Genomic DNA, 25,249 nt, shown 5'->3' with positions numbered 1-25,249 from the left:
CAAACCCAAGAGAGCAAAGTCAAAGAGAAACTGTGTTCTTGTCATGTTTGAGGTAGACCACAGGCAGCTTTGAGATGCAGGGAGAGATTAGAAAGGCCAGAAGACATTTTCACAGCAGAGTTCATTTAACTGAAATCTAAGCCTCATACATACCGAGTCCTTAAGATTGACGTGACACTTGTGCTCGCACAGAAGTTGAACTATCGCTGCGTTTCCGCTGGCAGCTACGAGAGGGAGAGAAAGGCAGAGGAGATAATAAGAAGCAGGCGCTCGTCCCCGCAGAGACTCAAATAAGAAAACAGCTGCCCGACAAACTTCTTAAAGACTAATTACTATGTACATTGTTCAAGTCTTCTCCACAGAGACCAGAACAGGCTGACAGTGTGCGACACCACTTGTTTGGCAACAATCATTAGCATGCCCTTTTAAAAATTACACCGTGTTTATTCTCAGCCTACAACGGAAGCAATTCATCTCAGTTGTGAATGGGCATATAAATGCATATTCAGTTAAAGGGCTTCTTTACTCTGCACTCAGCATGAAACTGTATTTTGGTTCTTGCTTTTCTCGGGGGGATAAATGATATCCTGCTAGCAGACGTTTGACCTGCAGGTGGTTGAAAGCTCCATGACTGTGCTTGGCCTTCCCACCCCAGTTCAATCCTGAAGTGGAAAAATCACAAACAGCTGGCAAAAGAGTGAATTATCAGCAGACACGCTGTCGCTTTTTTTATACCTCAATATTTCTACAGAGAGAGAAATGGGCTTGCTAGGGTGCAATTTTCGGAACGAAAGACACTTCATAAATAAAAACATCATGCCCGCTCTGCCCTCTCTGTCTGACAATTTTGTGAAAACTGTGAAAGTGGAGAAGCGTTTGAAGAGATGTGGCATTAATTTTTGGGAGGGAGCCTTTGTTTGGAGACACGAATCAAAACAAACGCTTATAAGAGGTGTATTTAAAGTAAACAGGTACACTAAAGATAAAGCCTGAGATGTCCTTTGTGCTCCAAAGCTTGTCTTAATAGACAGGTAAAGAAGTGTTTATAAGAGTAGATTGGAAAACTTTCATGATTGACTCTATAATTGGCCTTATGTTGTACCAAAACTGTATGACTTCCTTCATTGGTAGAACACAAAAAAGCTGCTTGGACCAAATCCTGGCCTGGCCACTCTTTCTTGAATGAAAATAATATAGGAATGATTCAGGAAGTGATTTAGGAGTTACCAAGCTTTAAAATCCGTACATGGAATTACACTTTTGCCATTTTTGACATGGATTTAATTTTTATTATAAAGAAAATATTGACCAGTTTATTAACAAAATAAAGAACTGAACTGTGCACAGCATCAAAATATTGAAACCAATATTTGCCAATTATATGAACAATTCATTTGCCTATTTATCATATATCGTTAAAATGGATAACATGCAAATTAAGCTTCAAACAGAGAAGTGATGTCCTCTGCTGGTTGGCTATACTGTACCAACATGGCCGCTCAAACACTTCTGGGTTCTTAACTCTTTAGTGATTAAGGCCGAATCCATATATAGATCAGTAAAAACACACATTCACATTTTTTTGTGTTTTATATGAGACAAACAGTCAATGTCATGCAACATTTTTGGGATGAACATCTTTAAGACAGCAGCGTCAAGCCATTGGTGGATTTCCATTACTCTTTCATGAAACAAGGAGGTTGTGAACTCTCACCTGCGTGATGAAGAGCCGTCTTCCCTGAACTGTCCACAGCATCCAGCGCACACTTACTCTAAAGAGAAAAGCACAGTAGAGTATCGTTTCAAACACATCATCCAATCCGAGCCTCTTCCCAGACCACTCTAACATGTTCCAGCCCAAGAAGCTCCCTGACACCAATTACAACCTTTCAATCAAAACAGTTCCACTTTGCACGAAGCAGTTCAATTATGCTCACTCCCATTAAACATTTAACAGCGCGTCACGCCAGTGTTCATGGATTACAAGGCGCAAGTCATTTATTTGACAGGCATTATCAGAGTAAAGCTGTAATGTATAAAAACTGAAAACAGCAACCAATTATACCTTAAAATATAGTCAGTGTGGATGTTCTTTTAACTGTGATTATTGGCTGCCAGTAATTAACCTTTCAAGTTCACAATGCTATTATTCTGCAATGTTAAAAGCTTCCACATATCCTGTTAATTCCCTTAATAACTCGCATGCTATTTCCACGAGCTGCCCACAACAGCAAATGAAAGGCTACAGGAGGTAACAGGTACATCAGAAGACCCAAGGGAGTCTGCAAACGCTCCGACCTGCCTACACACACTTTCAAACATGAAACACTCCTCAAGCTCAGAGGAAGGCTGTGCGATTGCTTGTTTATGAAAAATCCGCTCTCCTTGCTTGTTTGGCACCTTGTGGCGATGCACACGGCCGTTGCTTTAATTAGCATTCAATCCATCTGCGTGAAGACAACCAGTTTGTGCTGGTCTCTCATTTGGAGACATCTAAGTCCACGAAACACAATCAGCCTAAAACACATTACCTGAATCAACTTCTTGGCACATTCAGGATGGTTGTTTTTGGCAGTCAGGTGTAAAGCAGTAAACCCTAAAGTGAAGAGAGGAAAACATGAGTCGCATTCATTTCAAGTCACTGACGTAATGTAAGACAATGTGTTTACCAAATTGCTGTTGTTCTAACAAACCTGAAGCATCGGGCAAAGAAACATCTGCCCCGTGAGCAAGAATGACCCCAAGGCACTCAGCCAAACCTTGAGTGGCCGCTACGTGTAGACTGAGATGGAAAAGAGAAAAACTGCGGTGAACACTTAGTTTCACTTTGTGAAAAGTATCAGTTTACATCGCATAACAGTAACATGACTCGCATTTGGTCGGTTTTTATAGCATGTATAAACTTGTTTGTAGGTTCCATAGTAAATGGCTTTAAGGGTTCACTTTGGTTTGAAATCCAGGTCAATCACACACTCTCCATATAGGGCTGTTTGTCCTAAGGCAACTGTAAAGCACACGGAATAAGTTGTGAATAATAAGTTGTGAATAAGTTGTGAATAAGTTACACTAGATTAGTAATGCTTTTTCATTCTGTGCAATGACCCAAACACAAAGCAGGAATCGAGCTGTTTCGCAAATACTTGTATCAGACCTATGAATATATAAACTCTCCTTGTTAAAAGTAAAAATTCCTGACCACAGGGCACCCAATTCTGAAATTCAATTTGTGTTTCCTCGTAATAGAGGCATCTGTGTTTTAAATGCCCTCAGGGCGAGTCATTTTCATTTAATGGGGTCTTAACTAACTCTAAATAATAATGACTTGTTTTGTAGTTAATATGATCAAGCATGCTCTCACTATACTTCCGAAGGTAAGTGATACAATCACCGAAACGTATGATCACCCGAACAAATGAGCTTTTGGAAATACAGCGAATTTCTGTGTTCTGCATGTGCCTCTCTGGCTCGTGGCGCCTCTGGAGAACAAGCACTTCAGTACAATGAACTCCTCAAATGAGCAGATAAGGATTTATTGTGAGCCTATGAGAGCATTTCCGCTCAAGTCATCCTGACGCAGAACACTGTAGACTCATTCAGGTCAGCGGAGTCGGAGTATATTATTTACATAGTGAAGAGATCAAGCTCATTTCTCTCCATTGACTGATTCATCTCTACTCGGGTGCTCATGGCAATTTTTCCGTCATATTTGGTGTGGTGCAGGGTCGTGAAAATATGTATTTAGTTATGATATCTTAGGCAAAAGTGATTTTTAAAGCCTTTTTAAAGGCTGGATAGAATGAAAGTTCTATTTGATTAAAAAAAACATTTTAAGACAGGCCTATAACCTAATGGTAAAAAATTCGCTTTTTCAATAAATATAATATAATATATTTATATTATATTTATATTTAAGTAAATAAGTATCATTCAATTCAATTCAAGTTTATTTATGTAGCGCTTTTCACAATGTGCATTGTTATCATGGTCACTATTAAATGATGGACCCGAGCCATATCTAGGAACAAGAATATTCGGGTTAAGTTTCTTTGACCTGGAATAAAAAGCAACCATCTAGAACAGGGATATTCAATTAAAGTTCCAAGAGGTCAGGTCTTTATGTTTTCTTCCAAGCGGAGGTCTCGACAATATGTTAATAAATAATGATTAAAATAAATATTTAATCAATTTACCCTACTTGGATATAGATCATTCAAGCAACCACCTTGCAATGCCCTAGCAACTAATTAGAAAACCGAAAAACCCTGCTAAAACAACTTTCAACATCCAAGCAAACCGACAGCGAGGCACTGGCAATTGCACAAGACACCCTAGCATTGTAATAGCGAGATCTGAATGGGCAAGCATCACTTACAAATCAAATTTAAAACTCTAGTGTTAAGTACATTACATTAAGGTTTTAACATTAAGTAAGGAAAGAAAAAACTCTTAAAGCAACAAGAGAGCAAATTAAACCCTCCTGGCATTCTCACAAAATCTTTCCATTTCGTTTTTACAACATGAATATTTTTTCAAAAAAGGAGACAAAACAGTGATTATTCAGGTTAAGGCTGCAATAAAACGAATCCTATTCATTTCTGCCATGACAAAGAAACAGCATATAAACTGCTCCGAAACACTAAAACATAATTAGGCACACTTTCTACATTTTCTAAGCAAACATCATGCCAACACAAAGAACATCAAACATCCGTTTAGGTCAAAAAACTTACTCTGCACATTATTCTTGGTTTCTGCAGCTGTACTGGTAGACTGTGGCACTAGCAATGCCAAGGTCATATGTTTGAATCACAGGGATCACACACAAACCAATTAAATGTACCCTAAATGCATCGTAAACTGCTTTGGATAAAAGCTTGTGCAAATGCATAAATGTAAATGTTTAAACGGGATGAACATAAACAAAAAAGCATTCAAATTTCACCATCTGTGTGCCTATAATGATAAACAAGGAGAAATTAAATCTGAAATAAATGTAATGTAACAAAGCTGACGGTGAGAACGATGGAGCAAAATGGTTTCACCGTGGTTCAGATTTTATTTCAGCTGCTATAAAAAACCCACGATGAATGAATGAAAAAAACTCACACAATTATTCTAAACACTAGTATACAAACATTTTACCCACGCCTCAAATGGACTTCAGAAAATATAGGTCAGCGTTTAGATCAATATGAAAGCGAGCGTGTCATCATAACCTTTTCTGACGGACACAGTTCCCAGTACTCACGCAGATTTGCCTTCATTGTCAAGCTTGGTGGGACAGGCTCCTTTCTTTGAGAGGAGAGAAGTGACTTTGTCCGTCTCCCCATGTTCCACTGCACTGAGGAGACGCTCGTCATTCTTGTTCCATTCATGGACCTAAAAGAGGAAGAAAATACTTAGTATACCAGCTTGAAAAATTCCAGAATTTTGAAACCTTTTCATTAATAAGACAAACATCATGTATGGACACACAAGAAAACAACTCATACAAGAGTATGAGATATCTTGTGATTTCAGCCCAGCAATTATGAGTATGGAATCTAGAAAATTAACAACTAATAATATCAAAATCGAGTTTTGCGGTCGCTGTATGCAAAAAATGCTTTTTGTTTAAAATAGGGGCAGCAATTTCAGGTTCATGGTTGCAGCATTCTCCTCTTGTTAGCCAAACATAATAGAGCCGTGAAGCCTTCTTACCCGTTTCACAAGCTTGATCCACAGGCTTTTTAGAATTGAGTAAAGTAAAAGTCAAAGACCATGAAGTGAAAGAACTTAAATTGCGAGATCTGGGACAAAAGAAAGCGAGAAAGGACATGACTGAGTGATGCAGATGAAATCACTGCAACAGCCTCATGATACAACTTGCATAAAAAAACCTTCCAAAATGAAATATGATGCAATGGCACGACAAGCCACCGGATAGGGAGAAATCTGATTTGAATGAGGTGTTAACGCATCATTTTTGACATGGTAAATATTATGTTGAATACTTAAATTCTACTTTTTCGTCTGTCGCATTTCCCACGTTGACACACATATCTGTGAATCCACAATACCATTGTGGTCAAAATCAGCATGTGAAAAAAAAATATTCACCTTTTACAAGCATCCTGGGGGCAGTGAAATGCCTGTGGCATGAATCGTCCCACCACTGACCAGTTCTTTATTACCTCACATGCAATAAAGGAGCTGATGAAATAGTTTCCTTATAAGGGCTTATTCACTGTTACAAACAAAGCCAACTCCAAGGAAAACTTCGGAAAAGTGTCCTTGCAAATGTGCATGACAATAAAACAGGATCCAAAGCTACTGGATCCAAAATACTCATGACCTCTGAAAGCTCTAGAATGCAGGAAATCAATTTGAGAAAACCAGTAGTACCAAAATGGTTGACAGATCACAGATTTGAACAAACCAAAAATGCAACTGCTATAAATCTAGTGTGTGACTAAAAGCAAGCTGGGGTCAGCCGACAAAACGCAAAGGCCACTGCAAGTGTGTTACTATTTTTAAAAGTCCAGTGTAATACTACACAACCCACAGTAAGCCAAAAAATATTTTTGGGAACTGTTCGACTTTGGCCTACTATCTGCAATTTACTGATACTAAATATAGTTAATCCATGAAACAAAAGAACATTTGTGAAAAGTTAGAATTTGGTTTCAAGCGATATGCCGGGCACTCAAACATCATTACCGGCATTGTTCTCTAATTCACATTGATTGCATTTCAACACAGACAAGTCTGGAAAATCGATATGGCTCTCTAACATCCCCTCTCATGTAAGAGACTAAATCCAGGTATAATCTCATTTTGTTCTACGGTAGCATACTTAACTTGCATGCAAACACAGCTATTTTTATAAGCATGCCAAAAGTTATTGCTATGCTCTTAAAACAGTCCCAGAAAAACCCAAGTTCATTTAACTAAACAATTCTTCATTAGGATTACCAAACGCTTATCTAAAATAGACACAATAACATTTATGCAAAGTTTTATAGTGTGTAGACTTATTAGATTTCAGTTTCATTTTAAAGGGGTAAAATTTCTATAATCATTATCAGCCAAACAGTGATTTTTCAGACCACTTGTATATTGAAACTATTTCAAAACCTACACTCTAAAAAATGCTGGGTTATTTGTTAAACCCAACAGCTGGGTTGAGCCTGTTGGGTCATTTTGTTGGGTTATTTTCTTAGTGTTGGGTCATTTTTTGAGTAACCCAAACGCTGGGTTACCAGTCGAGTCCACTACCCCTCCCACTACTTGACGCCTCCGATAAACTCTACCTTCGCGGGCATTTTGATCCACCTCATCACGGAAAGCTGTTATTCTGAGAAAAAAATTATGTTTTACGTGTTTTTAATGTATAAAACTATTACTGTACATCAAAAAAATGCAAAACTATGCAAAATTCGGCTGTTCGCATTAGGTTTGAAAAGTAACGTTACAATCTAGCTTCGTTAGCTTTGGATAGGTAGTCTGTAACGTTATGCCCACGTTGTTCTAATTTACAGCTTTTTGATCATTTAAACTTCCTTTTTGGTCAACATTTCCCTTTGAAATTCCTGACCCTTATGAGTCATTTAGTTCGGTAACTTACTCTTCTTGATATTAGTTTAAGGTCGACACGAGAGAGCGTTGTGTCAAAAAGCAAACATCCAGCTCATTTTTTGTTCGCTGATGGGACGTAGTTTTAAGAGTCTTTTAGATGAGAATGTAGTTGTTAAGACCTCAAATAGATGATATATATATAAACATAACGCCTCTTTGAGATTTTGTTAAGACGCTGTCGGAGGTGTGAGCTTCAGGCTGTCAGCGGTCATGGATCAGCACTGAGAGCAGCTCTACCTCTGCCATTGCTTCGGGAATAGCCACTGGCTCTTATAACGCAAGTGGTTAATCGTGCAATATATTTAATTTTGGGTATATGAAACAAACAATTGTTGGTCATTTTAGTCTTCTACTTATCCCTGAGTGTGTCGAATTAGTGAAGAGTTGTGTTAACGTTTATAAGAATATTTTTTAGGACTGTATTTCACTTTCTGTACTATATCCCACTCTTCTTCTTTTGCCCCACTGACAGGTTGCAGAATAACAGCTAATATTAATATACAGGAGAAAGAAGACTGGAACTTGGATGTTTTGATTACAGGCTTAAAGGTAAACTTTATTTAGGTAAAATGTTAATGTACTTCTTTATATGTTTATTATAATCCATTGTGCTCTGGGTAGGCCAGTTTCCTTACATTCTTCTCTTGTCTCTTTTCTTGTCTCTTTTTCTTTTTATAGATAAACAAATTGATAAAGAAACCTTCCTGCTGGACATCCACTTCCAAAAGTGCACACCACACTGTTGTCTACAAACTCCCAGGAAAAGAATCCTCTTCAGTAAGACTGCTCCGTGGATATGTCAGGTTAAGCAGTATTGGAACCGAAAGAACTAAAGCTTTTTTTTAAAAAATTGTGAGTTTATATGAAGAGGAAAGTTCTTGGACTAATACATTCCTTGCAAATGTCAACCAATACCATGAAAAAAAAACAAATTACTGTACAAACTGCACCTTATCTACATTTGGTGGTTCAATTACCTGTGTGAGGTCTCTTTTCAAGTTAAGGTATTATTGCTTCAGGTTTGTACATTTTAGTTCACAGAAATCCTACAAAGTTTGTTGCCTCCCGAATACGGTGTCCCTTTTTCACATCCATAACGCTTGTTTATTTCCTTTCCTTAAAATAGAAAACTTGTAAATAGACTGATATTTTATCATATTAGTGCAGTTCTATCAACAAGGGTTTAGTAAAATAAAATAAATGGTTCAGTATATTGGTAACAAATACATTCTCTGAGTGTTTTTGTCACATCCATAAAACATTTTACTCGTGCAACTTTGTTAATTGTATTTTGTAAATAGTTATGAGTTTCAAAGTGGAAAGTTGTCTAACTATTTTTTTTGTACGACTTAATGTATATGTTAAAATCTAAATTTACAAAATGTATTGATGTTTATTTTTTTAAATATGTATAAACATAAATTGCATCAAAGTTTTTTATATGCTGTTTTATTGTTCATTGAGCATAAAAATATTGCAATTTTTTATGAATTCCTTTTGTCTTGCATTTCGATCCTTAACAAAACTTCAACTTTTGATTCTTGAATTCTGTGATTATTTTCAAACATTTTGGGTTTGTTTTAAACCAGCAATGTAATAGTTGATGTAAATAAAACAACCCAGTATGTTGGGTCAAAGATCTAACCCAAATGGCTGGGTTAAAATAACCGTTACCAAAATAAACCAAATTGGGTTGTTTTAACCCAGCCTTTTTTTAGAGTGTAAATTAAATCTTATAAAGAAACCAAAAGCAACTTTACACATTTAGCAATATCCCAGAGATTTCCTTTTTGTCATGGTGGGCCTTTGCACAAACAGGAAACACTTAGCATTATCTCAAAAGGCTGTAGGACTAAATAAGCACTGGAGAACATGGACGCATGGCACAAACACTACCTCCACCCATAGTTCAGTGTAAACATGTAACTTCTATCTGATAAAAGCTCCTCTTCAGCCAAGCAATACTTGGGGCTGGAAACAAAACAAGTGGTTTACATTAAACGGTTTTAATTTGAACTTGTGTTATAGCACCATAAACATATCGTACACTAACAGATTAAGGGGCCGTTTTCCCGGACTGGGCTAAAACCTAGTCCCAGACTAACTTAAATGTTAGAGGTGTCTTAATCGAAAACAACTTTCACTGACATATCTTCAAATATATTAGTTTGATTGTTTTGTCTCAAGATGCCCACCAGTAATGTTTTTTGGAAAGTATGTTTTTAAAAACGACTTTAATATCCTAATATCCCTTTCCGGGAAACCGCCCCCAAAAGTTAAGGGTCACTAACTCTTACTCTTGTTAATAAAATATTTTTTTCTAGTTTAAAAAAAAAAGTATATTAAATTGAAAAACTGACTTTGTGATTAATGCCTTTATATCACCTGTTTCTGTACATTAGCCAAATGGATCAAATATTCATATACCATATTCGCTCATGTGAACTAGCCGGCAGAATGCTTGGCTTTCAAACTAATGGGTTCTCAAATTTAAAAGCTGTTTCAGCGCACCTTGAGAACAGAATGGACTATGACCTCTTATCACTTGCGTCTCTGTTCACACTTGGCTCAAACAGTGTTCAGCCTTTGAGCCATTACACTCAGTTGCACCAAAAGAATGTGCTCCGCTTCTCTTTCTCGAATTCCTGAGATGACATATTACAAGTGAATGGTCAATTCTTGGAAAATAACATTCCTGTTTTTAAAAAAAAACATTCAAAACTATTTATCATTATGACATACAGTAGCAGCGATATAAGGACACGACTGCACAAAAATGTTCAACAATCTGCACGTAAAAATCATAAAATTAACATTAGAACATCAACACTGATACATGCGAATACACAATAATAATTAAATATTCCTCAACGCTTTTCATTAACACTGAGAAATAAAAATCTGCTTATTTTGAAAATGAATTAATAATGGAATGAGTAACCTACTGTGTAAACATGTTCATACTTGAGTAGTTAACATGAAATGTCAAACCTTAAAAAATAGCATTGGAGCTAATACATATTCCCTAATATATTTTGGAATTATTCAAGTTTAATAATAAATGTACACGTTGTGGTCAATCAACCAGTTACAGAACTCAAGACTTCTTTCTTTTCCTAATATCTGTTGTGACCATCTATGACCACCAACATTTGCCCATCTGTTTTATTTTTTATATTTGTCCATCCAACCAGCCTCTATCAGCGAAGCCAGTTCTGGAGGGTGAAAGTACACTAAAGACATAATCTCCCTCTTAATCTCATTATTGGATTTTCAGACATGTGGCATATTAATAAAACCCCAGTGAAAAGGGAAGTCCTTAAGCTTGAAATAGGAGGATCTGGATATCCATTTAGTGTTTTGCCATTCGTACAGTCTGAAAGCAACGCTCGGATCTGTGGAGGGGGTTTGAGAGATGTGTAACTTGAGAAAATCCTCAATTCAGACTCATGTCCATGGTTTCGGCAGACAAACAACAGCTGTTAAAGCCACTCCGCTGATCTCTTATATTTGGGTTTTTGTCATATTTTCACACACAGTATTGAGATATGCCTAAAACATGCTTGTTGAATCTTTCCCCAGCCCGCACTCTCTAAATGCATACTCTGTAACTCATATAACCAAATACCTCATTTGGATCAAATCATATTTTGTGGTAAATTCTTACTTTGTTTAGAAATGTCTTATGGTGTTTTCAATTTAGAATAAATGCACCATAGAAGTGCAAAGCTCTGAGCAACAGCTTTTCAGCCACAAATTGTTGGACTAGGAGACCATCTGTGGATTAACCTCTAAATAAATCAAAGAGATGTGGTCTAAGCCCCAAATTTAGCGGACCTGAGTAATATAAGGGGCAAGTATCTGTGGCTCTGGGAAATAATTGTGCAGTTATGACTTCCAGGACCTTATAATACCAACCATATGAACCTTGTCTCAAAACAATGCATCTTTTCAACTAACCTTCAGCTGAAACTGTTTAAAGCATTCCCGTGTAGTTTACAATAGTTTGAATAGATATAAGAATTCAAAAGAAAAGAAGCACATGACTTCTTAGAGGTCTGCAAATGAAACATACATATAATAGATCTGCTGTATGAAACAGTTTATTCTAACTTTAAAAAAAAAACGAAAGTGAAAGTTTTTACGCTCATGAACTTGAAAAGCTAATTCCTCTTTTTATCTCTTATGTCAGTGTGCAAAATAAGAATTGGCCAAGCAATGTTAGTTAGAAATATACATGAAAAATTGCCATAAGAGCAAACAAAACATTTTTGAAAAACAACACATTAATTTGGATAAATTCTAGCTGTCAATCAACACAAATACTTATCTGACATCAGCATCTTGGAGTGGTACTTAATCCCCAAGGTTAGCAGACTGAGTGCACCAGTTTTTTTGACAGTATTCTGCAACTGATTTCACAATTTATGCACAGACCATAATGAAGCTTTCTGGTGGTTCTGTGGTTAGAGCATGGCACTAACAATGCCAATGTAAGTAGCTTTGGATAAAAGCGTCTGCTAAATGCATAAATGAAAATATAAGGCTCGTAGCAGGTGTCTTTCACTGAGGTGATACAGAGCCCTGCTCTTTATCACATGCATAACACAAATGAAATGACAGTGGAACAGATGTTTTATTCAAAAGCATGTACTACGTAAATCAGAATAGATGTCAACATGAGCCCTTAGGTTAAGGGGAGGGGTGTGTTTGAGCTAGCATTAGTTAATCTCTAAGAGCTGGGCAGCTGGGTCTAGGCTTCTTAATACATATACCTGCTGTGCTGTGCCCATTCTCATCCGCTTTACTACACTGCTGCCAGATTCCCTCTGATTGGTTGTCCAAGGCATTTTCTGCGGTTATCTGCTTAATTCGGATTGGTAGAGAATGAATGATAGCTGTAACGTTTGAGGGTTTGGAAAACTGTATTGTATTGCTTGTCAGATGAGATATTAATCAATAGACATTGACTACATTTACATTTAGGCATTTGGTAGACGCTTTTATCCAAAGCGACTTACATTGCTTCATCCTATACATTTTACATAGGTATTTGCAATCCCTGGGATCGAACCCACAACCTTGCTCTTACCACTGAGCTACAGGAAAGCTAGGTCTAGGTCGACTAAGCTCTCGAAACCTGTTTGGAACAAATTCTTTTTTATCTTTAGTGATTAGATGTTTTCTTGGCACAGCCAAGGACACTGCCAATAGAATGTGCTATTTATAAAGCAATCTACTTTTGGAAAAGTTTTTGGACCGTAACCCATGGTCAGGGCAGACCATGACCCACTCCCTAATGACCATGACCCACTCCCTATAAAGGTCCATGTGTATTTTTTTGGAGGATCTATTGACAGAAATGCAATATAATCTACAAAACGATGTCTTACATCGTAAGACCTTACATAATGAAGCGATATGTATTACCTCACAATGAGCCACTTCGATCTACATAGACCATGGGTCCCCATACACACAATTTGCCATGTTGTTTCTACAGTAGCCCTAAACAGACAAACTGCTCTACAGAGTATGTTTCTTAAGTACGTCATTTCCTTCAGCAAAGAAAGGAAAAATGGACGACATCTTAGTTCCGTGTTAACCACCGTAGCGCGAGAAGGGAGGGGCAGAGTTAGCCGTTTACTGCAATTCTTAACCTCACCACTAGATGCCGCTCAATTTCATACGGTGAACCTTTAAGGTTTGGAACTCACGTGAGGCGGCGACCTACTGAATGTGTGAAAGGAGTCAGACTACGGCAAAGGATAAACTGGAATTAGCATCAGGCCAGTCTGCGATGGCCCTGCAAATACAGCTGCGGGGGGAATGCTTCATTTCTGTTCTGAGCAGCTTTCAATGTGAACAGTTCTATGGGGTTTGAGAAAATAGCGAAGACTCTAATTCAATCCGCAAAATAAATATTGTACAGGAGACATTAGCCCCTGCCACTTGAGGTTACGCAGTGTAAAGAAAGTTTGTGTTCTTTACCCTCACATGGCAGAGACCCTGCTTCCAAATCCCCTGGCAGCCATATCTTACTGATGAGGTAATTCTGCAAGGTTTTCAAAGCACCAAGAGCGCAGCTAGCCTTATCACCATCCAGACAACCGTTCTTCCCCCCTCGACAACTCGACTCTTTCCCAGAACAGATAAACTGACCTAAGGTGAACTAAAATACCATTGACAACGTTGTGATGGTATTAAGTTTTTCTGCAGACTCAAGATTTGTGTGAGGAATAAAATCACCTATCTCCCTTGACAGATTTCAGCGAGGGTTTTATCCCGCTGAAGGTTGCAGGATGCACAAAAGGGCTGAAGTGGGGGCACAAATTAAGGGCTGTGGACATGCCTGCATTTCAGATGAGATAAACCCAGTCTACTTGCAGGACCCTTGCAATCTGCGATCTGACTTTCATGGGGTAAAATGTTAGGTATTAAAAAACCAATACATTAACAATGTAAACTCAACTAAACATTCAGTTTAGGCGTTAGATGTGAGCGCCAGATGTAGATTTAATGATGGATTCTTTCAACACCAGTTAACACTAAAGAGAAAATAATCTCTCTATCAACTAATCCTGCCAAGAAAACCATATCTGGTAAACGGCACAACAATTCCAACTCAAGATAAATTAGACTCATCAAGGTCGTTTTCGTTTTCATTTCCCTTTCCATTTTGATCTACTATACAAATCAGGACAACTAGATACGTCATTGTTACAGCAAACAAATGCACTATTAATAAAAAGCAATGCACTATTCATAAAAACTAAAGCAAACGGCTGGCACGCGTTCACTTTTCTTGTTAAAGCTACCGGCAAACAAACATTGCATTGAGCCAAAAATGTTACAGAAGATACATTTCAAGATATTTCAATTGCATTGCATCCGTATTCTAATTTATTTAAGCAATTGAATTAGGCGCAGAGGAAATAAGGAACCCTATTAACAAGATTACATAATTATGTTAAACTGATGAAAAGACCTTGGAAAAAAACGTTATTAGAGGTAATCTAGTGAAGTAACAGGTTGGGCTGTAATGACACTAAAAATTGATTTACTTATGCAAGGCACACATAAAAAACTGAGTGCAGGTTTTCCAAATGTTTCCTGAATGACTTAAGCAGACCCTGCACGGAAATGTGTACAACTCTCAAGTGAGTTCGTGAGCAGATAAAAGACAGTTCTCATCATGTCAACATAACAAAATTAGATGTTTCTCCAATAGGTTTGCTTGCACAAACCATTTATTCTTGCTCCTTTGAAGTGGATGATAGAAGTCAAATAGTTGTCAAACTAAGATAAAATGCACCTGGTCTACACTAAGCTTACACATAAGGAGTGGAATCTCATGCTGTCCTGAACAAGAGGCTAGAAAAATGGTTTTATGGTACTCTCGAACATACCACAAATGCCAACATGTAATAATAATAGCAGCACTGTGTATCCCTCTTTGTTAAGCAATGCCATGTTTTGGGAACACCGTAAATGTTCAAATGGGGCCACAAACACATTTACTGGTGGTTGAATAATGTCACCATAACAAGAACTCGGCAATCAGCGAGTCTTATAAAAGTATTTATCCTGGCAGCTCGGATCTCCTGTTTTGCTCAAGAATGAAAGTTTGGCCTTACATGAAAATTCCTGTACAGTTTTGGACTGACACACAAAACTTAAAATAGAATCAAGAGGTTATTTTGTTTCTCTTGTTCTCTGATTAACTCTTTCCAAAAAAAACACCCTTTATGGCAAGGCACTGAAACAAGACTTTGGATTGGTGAGGATATGGGTTAACTTACAAGTGCCACTGGAGGGAAAAGCCGCTGATAAAAGGCAGCCGAGAGCAGAGCAAAGAATCAAAAATAAACACAGACAAAAGGGTGTTTCGAGTTGCGTGTTTTAAAAAGCAAAATACTGAAATCAAACAAACAAACTGAACAGCTAAACAAACAAGCCAATTAGTTGAACAACCGCACAACAAAGATGCTAGTTTTATTCATCATAAATGTCTGTGAAGACTTAAGTAACAGCCAAGCATTAGCCAAGCGCTTTGATTTCTTTATAAAACTATGACAAAGTATTGTTTCCAGGCAACCAAATAGTTATGCAAGCAGCGCCCACCATTTATGAACACAAAAAACAGCAAAGTGTGATGTAGCCTCCATACAAGGAGAAAATTCAACGTTGTGAGCTGTGAATGTGGCTATGGTTTGCTATTAACAAAATTTTGTGCCAATGTTCAAAATGCCACAGTGACCAAAGGCTGGCAGAAGGTATAAAACACTGTGCTTAGTGCTGTGGTTTGATGATCGCAAAAAATGTAATAATAACAATAATTATCATCCGCTGACTTAGCCCTAGCAGCCGTGATTAAGCAAGCCAAAACTTGCAATTATACACAATAACGTGTAATTCCAGAGCATTCTTATATTGCAGACTGGAACCGATGATGTTAGGTTATAGGTTTAGAAATGAATGCTGAATCACATTTGCTGGAAGGGACTTCCTGAGGGTGTTTTTTTTCTTTATTTGGCAGTGAGTAAATTCTCAGTTTTAAGATTACACTCCCAGTCATGAGACAGTCATTAAACTTAAGTAACAGACACGTCTAATTGTGAGTCATTCACGCACTGTTTATTCAGAAACATTCACAGGAACTAAATGAGGCTACACCTCAGATTCCAAAGATCCAAAAATATCATGTGTGCGGCGTCATTACTATTAGACTGTATCCAAATAATACGTAAGCCTTATTGTGATATTGCAAATGTTAAGAAAAAAATAACATCACTGAAAGGACACATGGTCAAGTTAAATAAGTACTTACATCACTCTTCCTAAACTTTGCCTTCAGGCTCTTCATATTAGTCCATTCAGATTCCAGCTGACCCCAAAATGCCTGAAAAAAAAAAAATCACACTGTGGTCAGATCATACATAAGCACACACATTCCAAACCAAACTGTCCATTAATACAGCGGAAACTAAGAATAAGCACTGCAATGTTATTAATGGCAAAACTAGGACCACACGTTTGGAGGCAAAACGCAGAGGTGGGTCAAGTTACAGTGGCACTGTTATAACTATTTAGTGTATTTGAATTTGATCTCTAGACTACTATGCGAGTTATATCGTGTTTTACAGATGCGCAAAATGTTGGGGATGTCAGGAGCCCAGACACGCTTTGAGATCCAAAAATACACAGAAACCGGAGTTACTGGTATTGGTGGATCCACTTAGGGAGTCTCCTCGGGAAAGTGAATGTTTATACGAGTATACAGAGAGACTCCACCGGTTAAGCCCCCAACAAGATAAGAAAAGCAAACAGGACAGCCCGCGCGCTTCAATGAGGAACAATAGCAACATTGTGTCCAGCTATAGCTGATAGGAATGATGATTGTAAACAACACTGACATGTATATCGTAGTCGCGAAATGACACTTATTTCATTTTTTTAAACGATAAGACATCATAGGCTACAGTTGAAAGTGCACGCATTCTAGTGTAAATGAAACAATGTTAAAACTGTAAAAGAATAAACACAAGGGAGAAGCTCAGCTCTCTGCACTTACCCACTTTGCAAAAGTTAAGCCGCACAGACAAACAGACCTCAGGGGATTGTTGCTAACACACTTTTCCGAGTGATGTTATGTGATTTATAAGGCATTTAGTGTCATTTGGACTCTTAAACGGTACAACTAAACGCCAGCAAATGCGAGCAGTGAGCTAGTGGATGGAAAACAGGAGCAAAGTTATTCACCGACAAGATCCATGGCATTCAAGCACCGCTCGCGCTGCCTCCTCGGATTGTTCCCCGGGCAGAGCCAGTGACGTCACCGCCCATGTGTCCTCGTGACTAACGAGTTGAGTGCATGCTTACAGGGAAATTTGACCAGGATATCCAAAAAATACAAATACCCACATTTTTACAAAATTTGTTACTATAAACTGTACGTTAACTAATCCTTACTAAACTCAAGTGCGGGTTCACTACAGTGCAGCAGTTTAGTTATTGAATTTGTTGTAACCACAAATACTACTGTGTCGAACCACAGTATTTTTAGTAATAAATACTGTAATAATACAAAACATATTCAAGGTATTTGTATTAAAAACGCTACACTTTATAACCAAACAACGTTATTTTCCTGTATAAGGGATGATCGTAAAAAAACCTAAATAAAATGTATGATTATTGTTGCTGTTGTTAATTTAATAATAATATTTATATTGTTGTTTATTTTAGAGAATAAAAAGTGAATCATTTTAAAGAGAGGAGCTATCATGTATTCTGTACTGTAACGTTATGTATATCTGTGTGATCCTGTACTGTAGGCTATTCATAGAAGTGGTGAGACAGTGATAGCCTATTTTCCACTGGGACCATAAGTGTCGTCGGGGTCACAAGCCAGACGTGAGGACAAGGCCCATGGTGACTGCCTGATTCCAAGAGCGCCACGAGGCGGTCACGTACAGCGCTTTTTGACCACTACCACAACTCATGAACACACTCGTGTGATGTTTAGTTTAGAGCAGCACCTCGGTAAGTACAGTAAGTGGTTGATCCATTTTTATATATCAAAATATGTAAATGAATAACAATGTAAATGATTTATTACAATTACAACAATAAATCATCAGCTGTTTGCCATTAAAACCACAAGACTTCCACAAAATTCCTTTATGTGGTGTGTGATGGGAAATATTCCAGTATGATGTACTGGTTCCCATCCACTATAACATCCCACAACAGCAGACACACATAACCATTACATCTATTTGAATTTCTGTTGTGATTTCTAATGTTCATTTTTCTAGTGATACAACCAGCGGGGAAAATTATGGCTTTTTTATTATAACTGCTTTAACATGGAAGCCTTTGATACTGTATAATGAAATTGTGGCTTTCACTAGACATTTAACTACGCTGAGAGGTACTCGACAGACCAGCAGTCCACCCTAATTTCCTGAGAGTTACAACACATCTGCAGTCAGAATTATAAGAAATAACATCCAACCCACGCATTGTTAACGTGGCGGGTCTTGTGCTTTGGTGGTCTATTGCCTCAATGGACTGAAAAGTCAAAATAATATTTAAACAGAGTGTATTTAGGATACTTATCAATGCATAGTCATGAAAAGAATGTTTAAGTGTGGAGAACATATTAAAAACAACACAGCCCCTATCGACAGACAAAGTAGCAAAACAAGCTTAACTTTTCTGAGAAAGAATAATAAATAACGCAAGTTTACTGGTCACATCGCTCACATCAAATCCATTCCCAGCACTTAAAAAAACAACTACTTGAAATTAGCTACAGACATTTGAGCATTTCACCTTATTATCTATCAACAATGCTATATTTTAGCCTCATTTATAATAATATTTGCACAGCCTCAAACAGAAGAATACCAAATTATCTACACAGAATGAATAAGCGCCTGTGTCAAAACCACATGTTTTTGAATATTCATTGAAACAAGAAAGATGGAGAAAGACGAACGAGTAATGTTTTCTCTTTCAAACACATCTGCATGACCAATATACTGGTTTAATGCCCTTAGAGATTTTGAGTGGCTGGATAATGGTTTGTAAAATGTCTGATGTAGGTTTAAGCTGACATAGCCCTTCACTTCACTAACTATAACTATAGCTGCAGGTACAGATTCCACCGAGCAGGCAATGCACTGGAACACCAATATGTCACAAATCAGTGGGGCGAAGCTCAGTTTTTCATCATAATATATCCTAGAGGCTCAAAATAGCTTATTAAAGAGCCCAAAGGCTTGCATAGCTCACCACATTACTTCATTGTATGGTAAATCTGCAGAGTCCGCATGATTTTCATTGGTGGAGACAACTTATCCTCCACTAAGATCACAATGTGGACAGGTATTGAGATGATTGGCAGTTGTATCAAGTGAACTGTGGTGACCAAATAAAAGAAAAAATAGACAAATTAACTTAAAACATTTCAAGTGCCACCTCACATTACCAACTCAATGCTTACCTCACACAAATGGCAACTACACATTTGTGCTCCTGCAACAGGACTAAGAATGACCTTCTTCCTCATCCTGTTCATCACACAACACTCTGAGACCATTTCAGCGTGTAATCTAGAATGACTTTAGGACCAGCCATAATAACACTCTGGATTAATAAATGAAGATATTTAATGAATACCTGGAATATTAAATGATGAAATACATTTCTTTAAAGACTCAGCTAAGAAACACTAAGCCATGATTGAAATAACGTAATGCGGGTCATTTTAGCCGCATGTTGTGCATTGGAACGGTAATGTTACCAAACAATTTTTACTGTAAATTGACACCATTTTGCATTATACTGTGCACTTTAAAGATAAATACCAACATTTTGCAATCGCTAGATCTGTACTGTTTGACTGTATGATCTGGTAGGCTGATAATACTTCAAAAAAAATATCAAAACATTTCTAAAAGGTAAATTAACACAGCAATTGCTTACAATATACAAATTTGGAGGTTCACTTCTGGATCCTTTCAATTTAGTGAGTTTGGTTTTGTAAGGATCTAAGTGTCCCTGACAAGACTTTGATACACTGAATTAAAAAAGGAGAACAAAATATGTGTAAGTAAAGGATCATTGAATTCAAATTAATCTCAATACTCTCAGTGTCTGAAATGCCTCAGAGAGAACCTTCCCTGAAAGTAGTTAAAGTAAATGAATGGAAATTATAAGTTGTCTGTCCAGGAGGGGGTAGTACTGTTCTTTTTTAACTGGCATTTTACTCAAGTCTTTGCATGCACATTTGGCTTTTGGACCATCTCCATTCTGTCTTCTGTTCAGAACAGAATTTTTAATAGGTGGCCTTGCATGCTGCACATTTAATGAAAGATGTCTTTGAGATGTAAAACTGTCATGGAATTTTCCAATAGTCTACATAATTCAGCTTGTATTGACTATAGACTAAAGCCTTTATAATGCAGCACAACAACAATATTTTAAAAATCTATGGTTTTGGTCGGCACATAAACAAACTTACAGTGCATCTAAGGTATAGATTTGATCAGTCTGTCTTTTCACTGCATGAATCCTTATTACTTATTACTTGTTGGATACAGACACATGTCTTCAAATGTGTGGGTTGTTCTCTTCTGAGCACTGCATGAGGTCTGTCATCTTCCCTGTGGGAGGTCTTTGCTGGTTTTTGACACTTTAAATTATGCAGAGAAACTGCCTCCATGTGTTTTAATCATATGAAAACAATGAAATATAAATGGGCGTTCTTTGTTGTGAAATATGTTTAATGTCAATAAACAATCAAGATTACAATTCTCAGTAATTCCACAAAGAGTGTCAAAAACAATGTAAAATGTTTGCTAAGGATGTATAACAAAGTGAGTAATGTTTCAACTAAATAAGCAACTGTTTTAACATAGCACAATGTTACCTGACCATGCTGACAATTTATGACTTTGTATCATTTTTAAAATGTTGTGCTGTTGAATTGTTTTTTAAGTATGCTGTTAATCCAGGAAATGTGTCTTTTTGAAAGAAAAGTGTACACTGTCGGTTTCCTGGGATCACCACATCCTTTTGATCTTGAAACCACCCCAACAACGTTACTTTTACTACGCAGCTTGCTAGAAAGTTTACATTCTAGTGGTCCACCGGTATCTCCCTGAAAAACAAAGACACAGTTATTCTTTTTTTCTGGCAGTTCCTCCTCAAAGAGCTTGCCATAGATCAAAATATGACATACCCAACAAGTGCCTCTGTTTGTCTCCATGCTTCCTGCACACATCATATCTGTTGTAATCTCAAAATACTCGCTGTAGAATTGATTGCACCGTTTTCTGTTCATAACTGACACCTCTAACATTTGCAGTTTATCGGAGGGGCTCATAACTTTCGAATCAGTGGTTCCCCAACCCATCACAACACATGTTTTTCCAGTTGGAATGTCTTTCTCCTCTTTTGGGATTTGTATTGGCTTCACTTTCACTTTTTTGTTTAGCTGCAAAAATAAAGACAGTGCTTAAATGCATACTGTGAAAAATGGTTAACATATTTCTATCAATTTAAATCGCATGCAATTCATCTATACCTTAATGAGCATGATGTCATCTTGATTAGTTTTCTGATTGTATGTTGTGGGGTACTTAAAGTCGAGAATGCCAACACGCTGAGAGCCTTTAAATTTCTTCAGAGAAAGAGCTCCAATAAGAACTGTCACAGATTTTTGTGGTTGTCTAAAAATATGGGTAATTTGGAACTTTCATAAGTGTTTAGTAAAATGAACACAAATTCACATTAAAAACCCTATCCCTAAATGCACGTTGAAATCTTCAATTCCTTGTCATTCATATATTTATTAATTTATATAATTTTCCTATAAGAACACAAAATTTTATACCATAGCTGCTCTTTACACAACCTTATTTGCTTTTAGCTACTTTTAGAAACCTGGAAGGACAATAAAGGAGGATTACCTTAAGGGGGAAGATTTTTAGATAATATTTCATAAAAAATGCCACAAGATATAGACATTACAAATGTATTTGTATGTTTAAAATGGTTGACTTACTCTTTGCAACTAGCTGCAGTTAAAACCCATTGATCTTTAATGAGAATTCCTCCACACACATGCCGCTCGTCCTTCTGTACAGACACCATCCAAGGTTTATGTTTTTTTTCCGTCACATCTTTGCCTCCAACAATAGAAACTTCAGGAACAAGAAATTTAATAGATGAGAACATATGCATTTGATATGAAAAATTTATAAACAATCTCTGTGACAGATAAAAAGCATTACCTGCCCCTTTGAAAAAGGCAAAGAGCAAAATAAGAAAAACAATCAAAGAGCTGTGAACATCCATTGTGTCCTACAACAAGTCAATGTATCGCCTCTGACATTCAACTAAGACAAGAGTAAAAGCAAAGAGAAAATAACGGCTTTATAATGCACTAGGAAGACACTGTAGTTACTTTGTGGTCAGAACACAACCTGAAGGTGTCTATGCGTGGGGATGTTTGTCTTTTGTAATGCACGCTATGTGTTGCAGCAGATTTTGCACATTGTCACAAGTTCGTTCCATGCCTGGTAAAAGAAAACACCCTCACACTGTTTTCTGAACATTTTCTGTAAATAGTGATGCTGGATTACTAAATAAAAGTTTTTGAGACTGTTTTTGGAAATCTGCAGTTTTCATGAATGATGAATTTGCACTTTTATCTTAAAGTATGTCAAAAATACCCCATAGACTCAAAAACAACATTAAAAACTTGATTTCACCAAAGGGGGACTTTAAGCTTTGTGCAGCCTTAGTTGTCTATTGTAAAAAATGCATGCTTATTTAAGTTTAGATAAAGTAAACCTGGCTTTGAACACTGTAGTAGACTTTTGTGAGGCTTTTTATTGCTCTTATGATTTTTATTGTCCTAATGTTTGACCCAATTGCTTCCATTGTTTACCCAACTTGTAAGTCGCTTTGGATAAAAGCGTCTGCTAAATGACTAAATGTAAATGTTAACCCACATAGATTATGTCCTTTTAGTGCAGAACTGTCATCAATTTTTATTGTTTTAAAACTGTGGGACAACATGTGTTTTCCTGAAACCACTATCAAAAACAAAATAAAAAATGGACATATCCTTGACGTTCTTTGGTGGGAAATGTGTTTAATGTTAGGACAAACAATAAAGACAACAATATCAAGTAATTCAATGACAAGATGAGAATAAAGCACAAAGTAAAGTATTTGCTGGAGATTTATAACTATAAAATCAAATTGCATTTGTAAAAAATGTTTTAATACAAACTGCGTATTGATTTAAAAAATTATAAATTCAACATCCGTTATATGAATACTTATTGATTAATACATCAATTGTCATACAGGTATATGGCATGGCATATGTAGCAAAATGTAACCTGACCATGCCTACAGCTTTGTATTATTTTTTAAAATGGTGTGCTGCTGAATTGTTTTTTAAGTACTTGATTGATCCAGGAGATATGTTCTTTAGAAAGAAAAGTGTACACAGTTGGTTTCTTGGGATCACCACACCCTCTTGCCCCTGAAACCACTCCAACAATGTTTGTCTTACTGAAAAATTTCCTGGAAGTTTTACATTCTAGTGGTCCGCCGGAATCTCCCTGAAAAATAAAGACACAGTTTCTTTTTCTGACAATTCCTTTTCAAGTAGCTTGCAAACAATCTTTGATCGAATTAAGACATACCCGACAAGTGCCTATGTTTTTCTCCATGCTTCCTGCACACACCATATCTTTTGTAATTTCAAAATCGCCCTTGTAGTCATTTTTGCACTGTTTTCTGTCCACAGCTCTCACCGCTAACATTTGCAGTTTATCAGAACCATCCTTATCTTCTAAATTAGTAATTCCCCAACCCATCACAATGCATTTTGTTCCACCTCGAATGTCTTGCTCCTTTTTTGGGAGCTTTTTGGGTTTCACTTTCACCTTTTTGCTTAGCTACAGAAATAAAAAATATATACTGTTAAACATTGTTTGATAGAATCCTATACTTCGAAACACTTATTTACATACTTACTTTAATGAGCATGATGTCATGTTCTTTAGTGACCATATTGAATCCTTTGTGATGTTCATACCTGAGGATCCCAACACGCTGAGACTTGGAACGTTTTTTATTTTTTAGAGACAGACTTCCCATGAGAACTGTCACAGAGTCTGTATTTTGTAATGTTCTGGAGAAAAAAAAGAATTTACTTCAGTGTGCTGAAATGCAAATGTAAGAACATTTAAAATGTTCTGAGATACTGTATGCTTAAGGATCCCAAAGTAACATCACACTCAGTAATTTGCTTAGTATATAAACCCTGCCTTACAGTTTGCAATGTGCGGCAGTCAAAACCCATTCCTTCTCTATCAGAATTCCTCCACACACATGGCGCTGGTTATTCTGAATAGACACCATCCATGGTTTATTATTTTTCACAGTTTTTCCGCCAATAATAGACACGTCAGAGCAATCTAGAACAAAAGGTTTGAAAGGCTGTTACAGATTCAATCAAAAAAACAAACTGATCAGTTTGATATGTGATACAGTATACAAACTCTTTGACAGATAAAAAGGATTACCTGCCACTTTGAAAAAGACAAAGAGCAAAAAGTGAAAAACAATCATGCAGTTGTGAACTTCCATTGTGCCGTACTACACAAAGTCAATGTGTTGCCTCAGACCTCTTACAGAGCTAAGGAGAAAGGTGGAAATGGCTGCTGTTTAATATACTTATAGTAAGATACTGTAGTTAGTTTGTGATCACACAATCTGAAGGTGTTTATGCGTGGGTGTTTTTGTCCTTTGTAATGCATGGCAACGTGTTACATTAATTTTGCAAATTGTCACAAATTTATTCCACACTTCTACACTTTTTTCGGACCCTTTCTGTAAATTTTGTTACCAATAAATAAAGGTTAAAAAATGAAAGAGCTTTAAGGTGAGAGATGGAGAATCTGGGGTGTTTGTCACAAGACAAGAAGATTTAAAGAGAAGTCTCATCAGGGGAAGTGTAACCCCTCTCAAATAGATTGATGTGAAGCTAAAGCAGCTGCGGCTGTTTTTCACACCTTCAGAAGCAAAGCATAAGCTT

The 25,249-nt window shown here is 37.0% G+C and overlaps 3 protein-coding genes across 7 annotated transcripts in view; all 3 read right to left on the bottom strand.

The window, feature by feature from the left end:
* rai14 (retinoic acid induced 14) overlaps positions 1 to 17,438 on the bottom strand; it is a 29,016-nt gene extending 11,578 nt beyond the window's left edge. For 2 of the 5 annotated variants that reach the window (XM_056731457.1, XM_056731460.1), the window contains exons 1-7: positions 17,380 to 17,432; positions 16,448 to 16,519; positions 5,249 to 5,379; positions 2,694 to 2,782; positions 2,532 to 2,596; positions 1,715 to 1,772; positions 154 to 224 (exon numbers count right to left, since the gene is read on the bottom strand). In XM_056731457.1, coding sequence (XP_056587435.1) covers positions 154 to 224; positions 1,715 to 1,772; positions 2,532 to 2,596; positions 2,694 to 2,782; positions 5,249 to 5,379; positions 16,448 to 16,519; positions 17,380 to 17,397 — 504 coding nt within the window. In that variant the 5' untranslated portion in view covers positions 17,398 to 17,432. Of the gene's footprint in view, positions 1 to 153; positions 225 to 1,714; positions 1,773 to 2,531; positions 2,597 to 2,693; positions 2,783 to 5,248; positions 5,380 to 16,447; positions 16,520 to 17,191 lie in introns of those variants that run through there. The other 3 variants (XM_056731458.1, XM_056731459.1, XM_056731461.1) reach the window with 3 other exon arrangements.
* A 3,465-nt stretch (positions 17,439 to 20,903) lies between these two features.
* On the bottom strand, positions 20,904 to 22,629 carry LOC130408141 (granzyme K-like). The gene is made up of 5 exons (XM_056731617.1): positions 22,425 to 22,629; positions 22,196 to 22,334; positions 21,716 to 21,860; positions 21,371 to 21,625; positions 20,904 to 21,289 (listed from the first exon to the last, which is right to left on the bottom strand). Exons 1-5 carry the CDS (start codon positions 22,486 to 22,488, stop codon positions 21,095 to 21,097), a joined length of 798 nt encoding a protein of 265 aa, XP_056587595.1. The 5' UTR covers positions 22,489 to 22,629; the 3' UTR covers positions 20,904 to 21,094.
* Positions 22,630 to 23,475: 846 nt separating this feature from the next.
* LOC130408332 (granzyme K-like) lies at positions 23,476 to 24,843 on the bottom strand. The gene is made up of 5 exons (XM_056731820.1): positions 24,738 to 24,843; positions 24,485 to 24,629; positions 24,187 to 24,343; positions 23,853 to 24,107; positions 23,476 to 23,768 (listed from the first exon to the last, which is right to left on the bottom strand). Exons 1-5 carry the CDS (start codon positions 24,799 to 24,801, stop codon positions 23,574 to 23,576), a joined length of 816 nt encoding a protein of 271 aa, XP_056587798.1. The 5' UTR covers positions 24,802 to 24,843; the 3' UTR covers positions 23,476 to 23,573.
* Positions 24,844 to 25,249: the final 406 nt, after the last annotated feature.

The sequence above is a fragment of the Triplophysa dalaica genome, chromosome 19 (genome assembly GCF_015846415.1).
Source record: "Triplophysa dalaica isolate WHDGS20190420 chromosome 19, ASM1584641v1, whole genome shotgun sequence".
NCBI classification, from domain to species: Eukaryota; Metazoa; Chordata; class Actinopteri; order Cypriniformes; family Nemacheilidae; genus Triplophysa; species Triplophysa dalaica.
The sequence above is the reverse complement of the archived record's forward strand: the minus strand, read 5'-3'. Positions and strand labels throughout refer to the sequence as shown.